This window comes from Odocoileus virginianus, chromosome 2, assembly GCF_023699985.2.
Source record: "Odocoileus virginianus isolate 20LAN1187 ecotype Illinois chromosome 2, Ovbor_1.2, whole genome shotgun sequence".
Lineage (NCBI taxonomy): Eukaryota > Metazoa > Chordata > Mammalia > Artiodactyla > Cervidae > Odocoileus > Odocoileus virginianus.
Genome location: NC_069675.1, coordinates 93,317,522 through 93,336,294, shown reverse-complemented (window position 1 = coordinate 93,336,294; position 18,773 = coordinate 93,317,522). Strand labels below are relative to the sequence as shown.

Below are 18,773 nucleotides of genomic sequence, written 5' to 3'. Positions count from 1 at the left end.
AGACATTCAGTTTGAGTAGATATTATCAACAGTCTCCAAGAGGAAGGCACCAATTTACATAATTAGCAATAAATAGAAGAGGTCCAGTTGCTCCACATTCTCTGATCAACTCTGAGCAATTCAGTGCTTAAATTTTAGTGGCTCTAGAGTGGGCGTCCATGTGTGCCTGCTACATCGCTTCAGTCATGTCCGACTCTTTGTGACTCTATGAACTGTAGCCTGCCAGGCTCCTCTGTCCATGGATTCTCCAGGCAAGAATACTGGAGTGGGTTGCCATGCCTTCCTCCAGGGGATGTTCCCGACCCAGGGATCAAATCCACGTCTCTTATGTCTCCTGCACTGGCAGGCAAATTCTTTACCACTAGCGCCCTGGAATGGGTGTAGTAGTACCCAATTGTTGTTTCAGTTTTACAATAAATTTTTACTATTTTAAGTATGACCTAAATTTTAGAGAAGATTCCAAAGATATAGAAACTTCCTACAGCACTTCAAGGTGACAATGACACATTATTTACTTGATAGCAATCAACAATCAATAGGAGGAAATATTCCGATGAATACATATATCAGACAACCAAACTTTAACATTGCAAATACCCATACTAATTGTATCCCTTTCTAGATAATCATTTTCTAGAAGGTATTGTGGAGTAATTAAATCAAATTCTTCTATACTGCAGACTTGCCTGAACACGTCCACAGGGTTGAATGAGTCTTGAGACTGAATCATTTCTGCATTAGATTCCAAAGCCCACAAAAGCTCCTTGTTGTGTTTCTTGTTTTGTTTTGCCTAACCACATATACTTGTGGGATGTGAAGGACGATGACAGTATATGGCCAAGATATTGTGAGGAGAACTTAATCTAAATCCATGTACAATACCCCCGTTTTATCTGAATGCTCTCTAATATTTGACTTTAAGCAGGGAATCCACAAAAACAAGACCGGGAGCTGGCTGTGGCTTGGATCATGAACTCCTTATTGCCAAATTCAGACTGAAATTGAAGAAAGCAGGGAAAACCACTAGACCATTCAGGTATGACCTAAATCAAATCTCTTATGACTATACAGTGGAAGTGAGAAATAGATTTAAGGGGCTAGATTTGATAGACAGAGTGCCTGATGAACTATGGATGGAGGTTCGTGACATTATACAGGAGACAGAAATCAAGATCATCCCCAAGAAAAAGAAATGCAAAAAAGCAAAATGGCTGGCTGAGGATGACTTACAAATAGCTGTGAAAAGAAGAGAAGAGAAAAGCAAAGGAGAAAAGGAAAAATATTCCCATTTGAATGCAGAGTTCCAAAGAATAGCAAGGAGAGATAAGAAAGCCTTCCTCGGTGATCAATGCAAAGAAATAGACGAAAACAATAGAATGGGAAACAGTAGAGATCTCTTCAAAAAAATCAGAGACACCAGGGGAACATTTCATGTAAAGATGGAGACAATAAAGGACAGAAATGGTAGGGACCTAACAGAAGCAGAAGATATTAAGAAGAGGTGGCAAGAATACACAGGAGAACTGTACAAAAAAGATCTTCATAAACCAGATAATCACGATGGTGTGATCACTCACCTAGAGCCAGACATCCTGGAATGTGAAATCAAGTGGGCCTTAGGAAGCATCATTACAAACAAAGCTAGTGGAGGTGACGGAATTCCAGTTGAGCTATTTCAAATCCTGAAAGATGATGCTGTGAAGGTGCTGCACTCAATATGCCAGAAAATCTGGAAAACTCAGCAGTGGCCACAGGACTGGAAAAGGTCAGTTTTCATTCTAATCTCAAAGAAAGGCAATGCCAAAGAATGCTCAAATTACAGCACAATTGCACTCATCTCACACGCTAGTAAAGTAATGCTCAAAATTCTCCAAGCCGGGCTTCCGCAATACGTGAATCATGAACTTCCAGATGTTCAAGCTGGATTTAGAAAAGGCAGAGGAACCAGAGATCAAATTGCCAACATCTGCTGGATCATCAAAAAAGCAACAGAGTTCCAGAAAAACATCTATTTCTGCTTTATTGACTATGCCAAAGCCTTTGACTGTGTGGATCACAATAAACTGTGGAAAATTCTGAAAGAGATGGGAATACCAGACCACCTGACCTGCCTCTTGAGAAACCTGTATGCAGGTCAGGAAGCAACAGTTAGAACTGGACACGGAACAACAGACTGGTTCCAAATAGGAAAAGGAGTATGTCAAGGCTGTCTATTGTCACCCTGCTTATTTAACTTACATGGAGTACATCATGAGAAACACTGGGCTGGATGAAGCACAAGCTGGAATCAAGACTGCCGGGAGAAATATCAATAACCTCAGATATGCAGATGACACCACCCTTATGGCAGAAAGTGAAGAACTAAAGAGCCTCTTGATGAAAGTGAAAGAGGAGAGTGAAAAAGTTGGCTTAAAGCTCAAAATTCAGAAAACTAAAATCATGGCATCTGGTCTCATCAGTTCATGGTAGATAGATGGGGAAACAGTGGAAAGAGTGGCTGATTTTACTTTTCTGGGCTCCAAAATCACTGCAGATGGTGATTGCAGCCATGAAATTAAAAGTCGCTTATTACTTAGAAGGAAAGTTATGACCAACCTAGACAGCATATTAAAAAGCAGAGACATTACTTCATCAACAAAGGTCCGTCTAGTCAAGGCTAAGTTTTTTCCAGTGGTCATGTATGGATGTGAGAGTTGGACTATAAAGAAAGCTGAGTGCCGAAGAATTGATGCTTTTGAACTGTGGTGTAGGAGAAGTCTCTTAAGAGTCCCTTGGACTACAAGGAGGTCCAACCAGTCCATCCCTAACGGAGATCAGTCCTGGGTTTTCATTGGACGGACTGATGTTGAAGCTGTCCAATACTTTGGCCGCCTGATGCGAAGAGCTGACTCATTTGAAAAGACCCTGATGTTGGAAAGATTGAAGGCAGGAGGAGAAGGGGATGACCGAGGATGAGATGGTTGGATGGCATCACCGACTCAATGGACATGGGTTTGGGTGGACTCTGGGAGTTGGTGATGGACAGGAGGCCTGGCATGCAGCATTTTATGGGACTGCAAAGAGTTGGGACACAACCGAGCGACTGAACTGAACTGAGGGAGTCCACATAACACAAGCACTCAAACTACAAATGAGAGCCATAGTTTCATATGATGCCTGTCATTTTTCAGAGTCCTTTCTAGAGTGCGTTTAATTAATGAGCGAATGTTTTAAGCTGACTTTCCCTCACTTGCTAGGCTAAATTGCAAAAGAACACTGGCAATAAAAGATGGATCTTTAAAATAATAAACTAAAAAATGTTGACTTGCAAATATAAATATAAGCTGGTTGAAAAAAGTGAAATCACATGAAATTAAAATAATTTCTCTCTCCCACCCCCCCATGTCCTAATCTACTTTCTTTCCCTATAATAACTCTGTAATCAGATTGGTTTGGATAGTCTCAGGTCCTTTTATACATTCACAAAAATGTGTTTATACATATGTGCATACATTCACATACATACTTATGTACACAGACACACATAATCTGCTTTCATAAATGGGACAGTATTGTAGATACTACACTGAAACTTTTTTCACTAATAAAAAATCTTAGGAAGATTCCTGTCAGTACCTACAGTCTACCTTGTTCTTTTAAACAACTACATAGCTTTTTAAAAAAATTAAACACTTCAATTGAATATAGATGTAAAAACTATGTAAACATAAAAGGGCCTAAAGTAGAAAGTTAAGGTCCTCTAACTTCTTCCCTGACCTCCCATTTCTACTCCAGAAGCAATTACTATTAAATTCTAAGATGTCCCTTTGGAAATTTTCTTGCATATTGGCAAGCATGTTTATCTTTTTTGTCTGTTTTTAAGGAAATGGGATGATATCAAACAAACCATTCTGGAGCTTGCTTTTAAGTCTAGCACTGTATGGTAAACATTTTCCTATGGTATTACATTTACCGCTACCTCATCCTAACAGCTACTAAGCATTCCATTGTATAAATATATCATGATTTTCAAAATCATTCCTCTACTGATAGAAACTAAGGTTGTTTCCTGGTTATTTTTTTTCCTATTTTAAAACAATGCTTCAATGCACATCCTAGCAGTAGAACTTCTGACCAAATGGCATATGAATTTTTTCTTTTATATTTTGGCCATGCTGCGTGGCATGTGGGATCCCAATTCCCCAATCAGGGATCAAATTCACACCCACTGCATTGGCAGTGCAGTTTTAATCACTGGACCACCAGGGAAGTTTCAGTATATGTATCTTTAATAATTACTAATTGCCTTCCCAAAGGATTGTACTCATTTCCATGTCCCCCAACAGTGTGTAATCCCATGGACAGAGAAGCCTGGTAAGCTAAAATCCACAGGATCCTAAATGAGTCTGACACAACTTAGCGACTAAAACAACAGCAGTGTGTAAGAGAACCATCCCTGTGCTAAGGAAGATACCTGTAAAAAGCTGAAAGACTGTCCCCCTGCTTCATTATATACTAATTGCTACACACAAGTGAGCTGTAAGGGAGGTCTCCAGTGATCTACCCGAGGGTCAAACTCATTTTAATTAATAACCTGAATGAGTACGCAGATGGCAGGATAAACACATCTGAAGGCAATATAAGATTCTCGGAGGGGGGGGTTAGCCTATTGGCTAACAGATGACAGATCAAGATGTCAAAAAAAAAAAACTTGACAATTAGCAATTATGGGACACACAAATAAGATTAAATTCAGCCTGGACAACTGTAAAATCCTACACTTAGGTACAAACACAAATTGCACAAGTACATGGTGGAGAAGGCCAGGTGCTATAAAGTAGCAATTCTCTCTTTTTTTTATCCAGTAGGAGATGGAGGCTCAGCAACCTTGAATCCTTATCTGGTAAGTGGTGGAGCTGAGGTCTGGACCCAGGTTTGTTTGACTCCAATACGTCTCCACTGCACCATGAAGTTGCCTCACAGAGAAATAACAGCACACATGGAAAAGACTGGGGTAGGGGTGTGGGTGGGGGTAGTATACTGTAGATGCCTAATGAGTCCTCAGGCGTCGTGAAAAGAGGAGCGTGTGCATAGCAAGGAAGAGGAGGAGTCGGTCTCCGTGGTGGTGTGGGGCGAGCCCGGAGCTAGCTGTTCATTCCTGAGCACTTCCACCTAAAAGATCCATTAACATGCTCTTCACATGTGTCAAGAAGCAGTGTCAAGGGTGATGATAAGTGGAACTGAGTCCATGTCTTAGGAGAAAAACAGCAGATGTCCTGGAATGCTGGAAAGCCTGTCATGTGGAAGAAGGCTCAGCCTTACACTACAGGCTCCAGAAACCATAAATAGAAACTCTGAGTGGAAAATATAGACGGATGGATGCTGTTCAATAGAAAGAACTTTCTAGCAATGAGAGACACTGAAAAATGGAATGAACTTCAGAGTTGTGGTACGATGGGAAATATATATTTGGTCTTTGGTTCCTCACCCAGAGCTCCTAAAGTCCTTGGAACTTCCTGAGTAATAAAGGTGACAGGGGCATCTTTTGTCCAAATGAGGCAACTCTTGGTGGGCCCCCAGCTAGCTTCAGGATGGGGCTGGCAGCTCAAAAGACCAAGCTTGATGAGAAACTTGGAACTTTCAGCCCTACCCTGTAGCCTTTGGGGAGGGGAGAGGGGCTGGAGATCAAGTTAATCAACAATGGCCAATGATTTAATCAACCACACCTAAGTGAGTTTCCGGGTTGGTGATGACATCAAGGTGCTGGGACTATGGTGGACCCAAAGAGGGATAGGAGCTCTGTACCCCGCCCCCCATCCCCTGCCCTCTGAATCTCTCCTGTTTGGCTGTTCCCAAGTTGTATTCTTTCTAATGAATGGGTATGGTAAGTAAAGTGCTTTCCTGAGTTCTGAGAGTCACTTCAGTGAATTACTGAACATGAGGAGGGGGGTTACGGGAACCTCTGACTTAATAACCAAGTCAGATGGATGTGTAGGGACCCAATACTTGACATGGGTGTCTGAAGTGAGGGCAGCTGGTGGAACTGAGCCTGAAACCCATGGAGTCTGATGCTAGCTGAACTGAACTGTACTGAACTGAACTGAGCTGTAGGAGACTCAACTCAGTTGGTGTCGGAACTGGTTGGCATCCAGAGAGAACAAAAACCTATCAAGGAGAGATCAAGTTTCCATTCCTGGAGATAGTATATATTTAGGCAGGGACAGATGAGCTGACTGTTTGCAAAGCAGCGATTCATGCCTTGGGTGGGGGATGGGCCTAGATGAACTCTGGAGCTAGAAGGTATGGTCCACGGTCTGTGCTGATTTGCCAAGAGTCTGTGATGGAGTCGACAGCAGTGGAGAGCAAATCTTAGGGGACGCAGCCAAATAAACAAATACATATTTTTTAAAAAGAACCATTAAAAAAAAAAAAAGTGAACCAGAAAGGACCACTTCTTTCCTAAAGACTTCAAGGAAGGCTGCCACCATGCTGAGTGTAGTGTCTCTGAGGTGCTGAGACCACAAGCCAACCTTCATGTAAACCTGCAGCTCCATCCTGTATTACTTGGGTGGCTTAAAAGTCTTGAGCTGGGAATTTAGTTTCAAGGTGTCTGGCAAAAGCAAAAGCAAATCCTTCCTCTGATTCTGAGAGCGATTCTAATATGTGGTTTTTCCCCACATGGCCTGGGTGCTTAGTGAAAGTGAAAGTTGCTCAGTCGTGTCCAACTCTTTGCGAACCCCTGGACTGTACACTCCATGGAATTCTCCAGGCCAGAATACTGGAGTGGGTAGCCTTTCCCTTCTGCAGGAGATCTTCTCAACCCAGGGATTGAACCCAGGTCTCCCGCATTGCAGGCGGATTCTTTACCAGTTGTAATTCAACTCAAGTCTGACACTGTCTGCCTAGAGATAGGGTCAGATCCCGCAGGTTAAGGGATCAGTCCCACAAGACTGCTTCTGTTATCTGCAACTTCAGATGCAAATTGCAGATCCTGGTTGTCATCTGTGCTTCTGATTAACTGGTTGCAGGTTTAAGGTTCTGATGACTCTCCCCTTGGGTTTGATTAATTTGCTAGAGCACAGACCTCAGAGAAACACTTTACTACCTAGATTGCTGGTTTATTATAAAAGAACATAACTCAGGAGCCACCAGATGGAAGAGATGCACAGGACAAAGTATGTGGATGTGGGGCAAGTGTGTAGTGTCCACACTCTCTGAGCGTGCAGCTCTTCTGGAATCTCCACATGTTCATGCATCCACAAGCTCTCCAAACCCTGTCCTTTGGGATTTTATGGAGGCTGCGTCACACAGGCACAATTGATTAAATTATTAGTCATTGGTGATTCAACTCAATCTCTAGCCTTTCTCCCCTCCCAGAAGGTTGGGGTTGGACTGAAAGTTCTAACCCTCTAATCACGTGGCTGGTTCCTCTAGTGACCAGACCCCATCTTTAGAAAACTTAGGGGCTTTCCTAAAGACATCATGATCACTCTCACTAGAAAATCCCAAGGGTTTTAGGAGCTCTGTGCCAGGAAGAAGTTCAAGGACCAAATGATATATTTCTTATTATTAAATTGCAGTATCACATGCTCTACCAAGGGGCAACTCATCCTATGTCTTCCATTATTCCTAAAAAGTCATCTTCAAGAACAACAAACAGCACACAATCAGGCAGCCAAACACAAAGAAAAATAGTACACCATGAGCCAGGTGTATGCCAGGAGAAAAATCTAACAGACAGAGGGTTACCAAAAAACCTCACATATGGGAATTATCAGCCATAGATGATAAAACCATTATACTATGTTTAAAAAAATAAAAAACAAATTTGACATTAACTGAAGGGAAAAGCAAACTACAAAAAGTGACAAAAAAAACACCTTAGAATAGGCAATGGTTTCTTAGATACAACACGAAAAGCACAAACAACAATACAAAAAATAGATGAACTACGTGTTATCAAATTAAAGACACTTTTATGTTTCAAAGGAAACAGTCAAGAAAGTTAAAAGACAACCTACAGATTGAGAGGAAATTTTGGCAAATCATATATCTGATCAAGGCCTATTACCCATACTGTATCAAGAACTCTTAAATTGTAATAATAAGAGGAAAAATGACTCAATAGTGAAATTGCTTTGTAATTTGTTCACCGGTTTGAAAAACTTCAGACAGCTGTATTGAGTCTTTTAAAGCACTAACTGCTTTAACAAACTCAGAGCCTGCAGGTTTGTTTCCCTCTGAGTCTCAGGTTCCTCCATGATATTTTATCAGGCAGGGTGCTAGCACTGTCCAGCGCTTTTAACTGAAGACCAGCTTGAGACTTTTTAAACCACTCAGGTGATACAAGATGGAGGTGCAAATTACAGGAAGGCTGGCTTGTGGTCATATAAAACCAGCCAAGGGGCTCCAACAGAGCACTCGTGCTCATGGCTTTGGTGGAAACAAAAGACAATAGCTGAGCCTTGGTATCATATTTCCCACAGAGGCAATCCGAGACAGGACTGTGTTTTAAACAAAACAGACGACAAGGATTTATTAAATCAGTAACTCCACCAAATGGTTTCAAGGATGTTAAGTGAACCACCCAAGGCTGCACTACTGGTGGATTATGGGGCAGGATTTGAACCCAAGGAGCCTGACTCTAGAACTACTGCTGCCCATGATCCACCATAGATGAGTTCCAGTCCCTGACCCTGTCCTCTGGTGTGAGGCATGGCCAAGAGACAGGGCCAGGTGAGGAGCGTTTGATAACCAAAGTATGTGGCGATCTTAGGATCACACGAAGGCTCCATTTAGGTCTTTCTGGGGAGGTATGGATTTCCTCTAGACACTGGTCTTGGCAGGAGCCAAAGATGTATTTATGTCAGATGGGGCAAGCCAGTACAGTTTGTTCATTTCAGGCTGGGCTGAAGTTCTGTAAAATGCTGGAAGCAGAAAGATGTGCTGTGGTATAGCGACCTCTGGGGTTTCTGGGACTTAAGTTCTCCAAGTAGATACTCAGTGTGGTGGCTGCTAGTTTTCTGAGCACTGGATAAAGAGCACTTTATGCTTCTTCTCCCAACTTAGCTCCTGGGACACCCTTGGTTGCTTGACTCTGTGAAGATAGGACTGTCTTGTCTCACGAGCAGGACCACCGGGGGAAGGCTGTTTCCAAGCTTCAGAAGCAAATTTCCCTGGGAGTTCTTTCTTCTCTGCAGGTCAACTGACATCATTCTGGACAAGAAGTATGTGGGCAGCTACTCGGGGGTTCAGTCCAAGTGGGGACTACCCCTTCTGCCTCCCAGCAAAGGCAAGGTACCATGTCTGGGTGAAGGGCTTTGCTAAGATAAGGCAGAGTTGAAGATGAGCAACAACTTCCTGAATGCTGTGACTTTCAAGTTAAATTCATAGCCCATCACCAAGAACATGATTAAGGAGGCAGTCAGGAGGGCAAGGCTGGCCACCCAGCACTGTTTATGGGATGGACAACAACCATGATTACTATTACAGCCCTCACTCACTGAACTCTCACTGTATGCTGGGCAGAGTGCTAGCGGCTTTACAAGCTCAGCTCGCTGAATACTCTCAACAATCCTAAGACTGTTTCCTTCTCCCAGATGAAGAATCTGGGCTTCAGAAAGGCTGGTTACTTGCCTAGGGTCACACAAGTAGGAGATGGGGGAGCTGGCATGTGAACCAGGCCTGCATGATGCCAAAGCTGGGGCTGCTGAAGCACTGCAGTGGGCTACCTCTCAGAGAGGCAGCAAAGAAGAGAAAGCTGAGGGGCTTAGCACTCTGCAGTTCTTGGGGTAGGCACTTAGGGATGGAGCAGACAGTGGAAGATTTATTTATTTATGGTTGTGCTGGGTCTTTGTTGCTGAATGCAGGCTTTCTCTAGTTGCGACAAGCAAGGGCCACTCTTCATGACTGTGCACAGGCTTCTCATTGAAGTGGCTTCTCTTGTCGTGGAGCACAGGCGGTCTCAAGTAGTTGCGGCACACGGTCTTAAGTGCTCCTAGGCATGTGGGGTCTTCCCAGGCCAAGGATGGAACCCAGTGCTCCAGCACTGGCAGGAGGATTCTTTACTGGGCCACCAGGGGAGTTGGGCGATGGGAGTTTTTACAGAGAAAGGCCAGTGAGGCAAGGCCCTGTGGCCTACGCACGGATGACCAGCAGAGCCCAGGAAGAGGGCTAGGGCCCAGGTGGTGGCAGACAGGGACAGTCTCCTTTCTTGCTGTCCTCTCTGAATAAATATGACATTTCATAATCACAGTCATTTCTGCCTCTCTCTTCTGGACCTCGACATTGCTCACATGGTAGTGCCAAGCTGACCAGTCCAGGAAAGGGGAAGAGCTGGGGTTCTGGGGACCATTCACAAAGATGATGTGAATTTGCCTTTGGCCCCATTCTGGCAGACCATCTTCCTGTGTTTCCCTAGATTTATTACAGATCTTTCAAAAGGTACCCTCACCCTGTTAATAGCACCTTCCATATAAAGAACGATGGTACTTTCCCTTCCAGCAAAGCTCTGAAGAGACCTACTGACCCTTCCCGGGCTCCCTTCAGGCAGGTCTTCTGCGGAAATGAGGCTCACAGGCTGCTCACGGCCGTATCTCAGGTGCTTGGTGATGTACAGACCTCCTTACCTCATCTGAAGAGCCGTTTTCCACTCGAAACCTTCCAGCCCTTTGGATGGCTCCATCAGCATCGCTGGAAATAAGCTGAGGAACAAAAGAGGACTCAGTTAGGAAGCTGTTTACAACGCCCCTTCCATCTGTCTGTATCTGCCTAGAAGTAAGTCAGATCCAGCAAGAGCTGGAGGGCCCAATCTGGAAACTGACGGTCTCTTGGAAGCTGTCAGTCACGTTCTCATACAGGTGGCCCCACAGTCTTTAGGAAGCTGAACAGTGGGGAACACCTAGCCCACGAGAGTGGACAGTAAGAGCATCAAATCTAAATTTGAACATATTCCAACACGGAAAAGCACTGAAGGGACGCTCCCTGAAAATCAACCTTAATAAGCGTCACAGGCGGACAAGTGCAGCTCACAGATGGCAAAACCGAAAGCCAAGTCTCAAGTTCATCTGCCTTCACAGGAAAGCCTAAAAAACAATGAATGGCTGGCAGAAACTCAAGGCTCCAACATCACAGACAGCTCTTGTGCTTCATTCAATTTCAGTTTCCAAAAGGCCAATTAGCCCTTTCTAAGGCAGGCAGATTGTATTTTAGCTCCAGCAATGTGATTCTTGCAAATAGTCTTCATTCAAGGAGCTCAAAGCCAGAAAGAGACATGCTTGTGTTCAGTCGCTTCAGTCCTGTCCGACTCTTTGCGACCCCATGGACTGTATCCCGCCAGACTTCTCAGTCCATGGGATTTTCTTCAGGCAAGAATACTGGAGTGGGTTGCCATGCCCTCCTCCAGGGGATTTTCCCCAACCAAGGCTAAAACCTGCATCTCCTGTGCCTCCTGCGTTGCAGGCAGATTCTTTACCACTGAGTCATCGGGGAAGCCCACGAGTTAAGAGGAAATCAGGCCTTGGGCATCAGTCCTCAAATCACTGACTCAAGATTTAACTTACTTTCTCCTAAATTGTCTGAATTTCTCAGTAGCAACTTGGGAGAATGACATGTCTTTTTTTCAACTTTTTAAATCTGCCCAAAAATTTGCAGCAAAGATCTTCCAACGATTTCCATATCCCAGACCCATTAGAACATGCTTGCCCAGTGGGGCACTTCTCACAACTCTAATGCAAGACTCACTCAGTGAAAAGATACAAGGTTTCTTAAGAATGATTATCTCATGTTCTAACTTGTGTTTAAGAGACATGAAGGTGTGAAAATATGTGGAAAATTTCACTTATTTTCAAGGAAACCTGTTTGAAAATGACTGGTAAACTTTTCCCATGATAAATACAAAAATAATAGAATATAATATTTACTGAGAGCTTCTATGTACCATATATTCCTCTGGCCTTAATATTTGAGTCATAAAACAATGCAAAGTAGATTCTGTCATTAGTCTCATTTATGAGTGAGGAAGGTGAGGCAGAGGAAGGTTAAAATAATTAGGCAAGATTACATTTAGTCTGTGGTAGGCAGGCAATGTGAACACAGGCAGTCAGATTTCAGAAGCCTGTTCTGACCTTTACCCTACTTAACCATCCTCCATGGAATGTCCATAATAAGGTACAGTTTTTATACCTAACCTATACCCTGCAAAATAACTTTAAAAACAAACACTAAGAAGCTTTATATATATGTTTAGCTTTGATGTCATCTGATCATTACACTGTTGATAAACTGAAAATGGGCAATAGAGGCTTTGTAGTAAAGAATTTAATTTGCCCAGAGAGAGGTCTGGGGGTTTCCCTGGTGGTCCAGTGGTTAAGAATCCACCTTCCAATGCAGAAGACTCCGGTCTGATCCCTGCTTGGGGAACTAAGATCCCATGTGCCATGGGGCAACTAAGCCCAGGTGCTGCAAACTACAGATCTGCACACCCAGGAATCCAAGGACCAAAACTAGACAGAGAAGCCCAAGTGCCACAACGAAAGATTCCACATGCTGCGATGAAGAGCCCATGTACTGCAGCTAAGACCCAACATAGCCAGATAAATAAATCCTTTTTTTTTTTTTAAATAAAAGAGAGCGATACCTTTGTTCTGACCTTTATTCTTGGCTCCTGGCAGGTGATCTCTAAGCCCTGGGAATGTCCTACATGAGTGTCTCTTTCCCTGGCGACTATTGAGCCACACAGGAGAGTATGGTGGGGGCTTTGGGTCTCTTGGTATCAGATCTACCTCTGGACACCAAGACTGAGATGGGCTTCCCTGGTTGTCACTACGCCACGTGTACATCACACATGATTGCCAGGAGGCAAGAATGCTGAGCATGACGCCATAGGAGAGGACGGCTGGAAGACCTGCATTTGGAACTCTCTGGGCTCTGTCTCACATGTCTGTCCCCTTGGCTGCTGTAACAAACAGTAAGTGAGCTTAACAGCTTTCTGTACATTCTGAGGTCACATCTGGATTTGGCAAGAGAAAGTGAAAGTCGCTCAGTCGTGTCCAACTCTTTGAGACCCCATGGATTATACAGTCCATGGAATTCTCCAGGCCAGAATACTGGAGTGGGTAGCCTTTCCCTTCTCCAGCGGATCTTCTCGAACCCAGGTCTCCTGCACTGTGTGCGGATTCTTTACCAGCTGAGCCACAAGGGAAGCCTTGGCAAGAGAAGAGAGCCACAATCAATTACTAATGTCTGCCATTGGTGTATAAAGAGAGAGGGTGACGCACACATCCTTGCATTAGAGGTTGGTAGACATACTCCTCACTCTAGCAGCGATTCCTATCAAGGACTTTGAAGCTTGGGAGAAGGGCTGATGGTCAATCACTGATTCACTCATTCATTTGCATAATAAATGTACAGACTGGTGGACTATACTCCAGACACTGCCAGGCACAGGCTATGATGACCTTTTCCTTGGCTGAGATTAGAACAAGAAGCTTCATGCTCATCTTGATCGAAAGGTTCAAGAAGAAGAAAGGGAGGAAATATTTAATGATTTGATGGTTAGAAAGAATTCAGCTCCCTCTGAATAATCATCACAAATTCCCTGAACTCCCGCCTCCACCTAACAGCGCTCTCCCCACCACCACCTCCATAAGCTTGCTGTCATCTCTCCCCTGGGTGACTGCAGCACCTCCTAACTGGCCTGAAGACCCCCTACCATCGCCTTTCTCCAAACCACGCTTCACACCAAAGAGCAGGGATTTTGGCATCTACAAATCCAATTGCTTCGTGACCCCAGCTCCATCCTGGCAGCCCCTTCCTTCCCACCAGAGGACGAACATGTATGGGAACCCCTCACTTAGAAGGTCCTCTCCCACCTTTCCCTCGTGAATGCCTCATCATTCAATTCCACCACAGTCCCCACTTCTCAGACCCCTTCCCTGACTTCAATGCCTGTGAAAAGGCCCCCGGAAAGGCTCAGAGGGGTGCTCAGGGTCCTGACTGATGTTCTTTTGTGCCACTACCAGATTCATGCCTGTCTCTCCTCACTCCCTCTGAGAAACTCAGGAAGACTGTTTTCTCACCACTGTATCCCCAGAGCTATGCTCATTGCCTGACATAATACTGATACTAAATATTTATTACACAGGAAATCCATCAATAGATGAATGCCAAATCCTATGGAAATGACCAAAGGTCTAGAAGACTGGGTGCAAGATCGCCTCCAGTCCTGGAAACCAAAGAAAGTTCATTACTCACATAAGTGATTTCAGAGATTCTACCCGGTCTGTCTTGAAAGAAGGATCAAGGTGAAGGACAGACCAAATCACCGTGGTGCAAGGGAAAGGCAACCTGAGTAGTAACTGTCCAATTTGGCAGGTCAGACTGACACTGCTAGGCTCACACTGCCAAGACCTATCTGCTGTGTGGGCGGGTGTTCGGGCAGCAGGTGGGAAGGCAACCTACCAGTCCCACTGGGGATGTGACTCTTGCTGGCACATGGAATAGCAGCCCCAGAGCTCCCCTGCCCTGCCACCCACTCCCCACCTCACAGTGGGCTCGGGCAGCTGGGTAAAAAAAGCCGAGGGTGCCATGGAGGCTGGTGCGGATGGGGACTGGTCCAGCAGCTGACATGAAAGGGAACAGTGCTCCAGTGAATGAGAGGTCGAAAAAAATAATACTGTGGGGGGGGGGGACCCTTTTAATAGGACAGAAGAGCTGTTTCCCTCAGTAGTTATCCTTCTATTATTCCTCATGAGCCTCTGATCCGGCCAATTAAAACTTAAAAATCTATAAACTCTTCCATTTGTTGGAAGGAGACTGGACTTGGCAATGACACAACGTCTACCAGAACCCATCTAAATGTCCAATACTGCACAACCAAGAAGCCTTCCTCGAGTCTCTCCATGTGGTGCTGAGTTCTGGCTGCCACCAAAATCCATTCTCACCATCTTCCACAGTAATGGAATCGTAGCCAGACACACAGCTAGACGACACTTCCCTCAAGGTGGCCATTTGATTTCATCGCCCCACCTGTAGGAGGGTCAAAGTCTCAAAGGCATGCAGGAACCCCGGCCCTTTAGAAAGGGGGTGCTCCCTGCCATGTGCTCTTTCCCTCTCCATGGTTAGACCTCAATGGTGAAACCAGAGAGACCTCCAAGCCCACACCAAAGACAGAGGGTTCATTCCAAGCCTGACTATGTGGGGCAGAGGCATCTGACAACTTAAAATGCTTGGCTGGATGTGACAGAGAAATGCGCTTGTTTTTAACTGCATTTTGACATTCTAAACCAGCAAGGAACAACAAAGAAAAAAATAATTAAACCTATGACAAGTCCATAATTTAAAATGTGGAAACTGATCTGAGGTATATTAGCACATGTTCTAGAAAATATATTTACTACAAAAAGCAAAGGAAATTTGAGGCCATTGCTAATTGTAATAATTTGGGAGGATACTTGATCTATGAATGTGAAATGATCTGTGATCAGCTTTCAGATGTAAAGCACAGTTTCTGAATTTGGAAATGGAAACCACATCTCACAGGGACCACAATGAATTCAAAATTAGATACCGAGAAGAAAATGCCCCCCAAAAGTAAATTAGAATATCAGTTTGAGATAAACAGAGAAAAATGATTAGCAAAAGCACAGAGAACATACCTGGGAGGAAAATGCAAGGAATAATGGACCCAGGTGTTATTCAGATGGTCTTTGGGTAGACAACCCAAGACTAACTAAATCATCCCTTAGACCAACTACTCTCTGGGGTAAGGTCCCCTACTAGTGAGCTAGACCACAACCAGAGAATGCCTTTATTTGCTGCAGAACAGTCTGAGAGGGTTAGAAACAAAGCAGAGGGCAGGCAGTCCGAGGTCTCACCCTCCAAGGCCAGCAGAGAGGAGGGGGCTGGGCAGTCTCTGCACACAGAAATATAGCTGGCTCTTCGTCATTCTTTGGGAGAAAGGTCCAAAAAAGGACATTCCCAAGCATGCTCTGACCTTTGCAAGTGCTTTGCCAACCAGGAGTTCAGTGACCAGTGAGATGTTTTTTATTGGATCAGTCCAGACCTGCACTCCTGAAGGATGGCATGAGTAGAGGGGTAAAATGAGGACGTGGATAACAAGGAGACTGGAACTCCTCCTAGAGGTCATTAGAGAGAAGAGCACAGACACTACAATAAATATCAATGGGTTCCTCTCTCCAGGTAAAGGAAAAAAGACTCAAGGGTTGGGAATACAAACGAAACCCAATTAGCTGTGAGAAGTAACAAAATAAAACAATACAATAAATACAATAAGACAATAAATCAATAATACAATAAATCATGAAAAAGAAAGTCATAATAAGTATTCATGGTAAGTTGAGGGGAAAATGGTGAGAGAATAATAAAATCAGAAGGTAGAACTTAGGAGAAAAATATCAAATTTTAAAAGTAATGGTACATGGGTAAAGAGATCTACTCACTCCCAAAATATAATAATTATAGACACTCATTCTAAGACAAAACTATTATAAATAGATGGAATTTCTAAAAGTATAATTATAATAGGGGATTTAGTATATTTTTCTCTGATAGGTCAAAGCAAAGCTAGTAAGAAATTACAGAGAAATTAAACAATAAAATGAATAAGCATGATTTAGTAGACATAATACAGAATTTATCAAGGTACAAACAGACAATACACACCTTTTAAGGGCATCTATTAAAGCTATAAAAACTTCTATCCAGTATTCTATCCAAATACTGGATAGAAAACAAGCATGAATAAATTCAACAATAGAAACTGTACAGATGATTTTGTAGTACAGTGCAACTAAATAAGAAATTAGTGTCAAAGGATACAAAAAGGAATTTTAAAACATACATCTGAAAAAACTCCTGGGCTAAGTAGAAAACTAAGATTGGACACTATCCACATATCAACAATAAGAACAGTGCCTATCAAAACAGATAATGGGAGAGATGTTATATTCACAGGAAAATTATTATTTCTAAATGATTTCATTATTAAACAAGAAAGAATAAAAACAATGAACTAAAGCATTAACTTCTAGAAGATACAAAAAGAACAATGAGATACACCCAGGGAAAACAGGGGCAAGGAATCAATAAAAGATCAGAGCAGAAATTATAGATTTAGAAAGACAGTAGAATCAATAAACACATCCAAGAGATGGCCAGGAAGCCTGATCCTGAAAAGCAAAGAGTGCTCACTTTGGGAGCACATATACTAAAATTGGAGCAGTACAGAGAAGATTAGCATGGCCCCTGAGTAAGGATGACATGCAAATTTGTGAAGCATCCCATATCTTTATAAATTAAGACTTTGGGATTAACAGATACACACTACTGTACATAAAACAGAGAAACAACAAAGACTTAATGTACAGTACAGGGAACTATATTCAACATCTTATAATAATCTGTAATGGAAAATAATCTGAAAATATATATATATACATATATATGTAAATATATACGTACAAAAGTGTTAGGTCTATGAATCAAGGCAAATAGGAAGCAGTCAAACAGGAGATGGCAAGAGTGAACATCGACATTTTAGGAATCAGTGGACTAAAATGGACTGGAATGCGTGCATTTAACTCAGATGACCATTATATCTACTACTGTGGGCAAGAATCCCTTAGAAGAAATGGAGTAGCCATCACAGTTAACAAAAGAGTCCAAAATGCAGTACTTGGATACAACCTCAAAAATGACAGAATCATCTCTGTTCGTTTCCAAGGCAAACCATTCAATATCACAGTAATCCAAGTCTATGCCCTGACCAGTAATGCTGAAGAAGCTGAAGTTGGATGATTCTATGAAGACCTACAAGATCTTCTAGAACTAACACCCAAAAAAGATGTCCTCTTTGTTATAGGGGACTGGAATGCAAAAGTAGGAAGTCAAGAGATACCTGGAGTAACAGGCAAATTTGGCCTTGGAGTACAAAATGAAGCAGGTCAAAGGCTAACAGAGTTTTGCCAAGAGAACGCACTGGTCATAGCAAACACCCTCTTCCAACAACACAAGAGATGACTCTACACATGGATATCAACAAATGGTCAATACAGAAATCAGACTGATTATATTCTTTGCAGCCAAAGATGGAGAAGCTCTATACAGTCAGCAAAAACAAGACTGGGAGCTGACTGTGGCTCAGATTATGAGCTCCTTATTGCCAAGTTGAATAAAGTAGGGAAAACCACTAGACCATTCAGGTATGACCTAAATCAAACCCCTTATGATTATACAGTGGAAGTGACAAATAGATTTCAGGGGTTAGATCTGATAGACAGAGTGCCTGATGAACTATGGACAGAGGTTCGTGACATTGTACAGGAGGCAATGATGAATTCCATCCCCAAGAAAAAGAAATGCAAAAAGGCAAAATGGTTGTCTGAGGAGGCCTTACAAATAGCTGAGAAAAAAGGAGAAGGTAAAAGCAAAGGAGAAAAGGAAAGACATTCCCATTTGAATGCAGAGTTCCAAAGAATAGCCAGGAGAGATAAGAAAGCCTTCCTCAGCGATCAATGCAAAGAAATAGATGAAAACAACAGAATGGGAAAGACTAGAGATCTCTTCAAGAAAATTTAGAAATATCAAGGGAATATTTCATGTAAAGATGAGCACAATAAAGGACTGAAATGGCATGGACCTAACAGCAGAAGATATTAAGAAGAGGTGGCAAGAATACACAGAAGAACTGTACAAAAAAGATATTCATGACCCAGATAACCATGATGGTGTGATCACTCACCTAGAGCCAGACATCCTAGAATGCAAAGTCAAGT

General features: G+C 43.0%; 1 protein-coding gene and 1 non-coding gene across 7 annotated transcripts in view; one reads left to right on the top strand and one right to left on the bottom strand.

Annotated features, from left to right (window-relative positions):
- Window positions 1-18,773, bottom strand: part of GARNL3 (GTPase activating Rap/RanGAP domain like 3) — a 157,378-nt gene that overhangs the window by 74,396 nt on the left and 64,209 nt on the right. For all 6 annotated transcript variants that reach the window (XM_020874724.2, XM_070453072.1, XM_020874723.2 and 3 more), the window contains one exon: window positions 10,608-10,682. In XM_020874724.2, the coding sequence (XP_020730383.2) occupies window positions 10,608-10,682 (75 nt within the window). The remainder of the gene's footprint in view (window positions 1-10,607; window positions 10,683-18,773) is intronic.
- Window positions 17,183-17,289, top strand: LOC139031575 (U6 spliceosomal RNA). Its single transcript, XR_011484066.1, has one exon. It is a non-coding gene; the product is annotated as a U6 spliceosomal RNA (small nuclear RNA).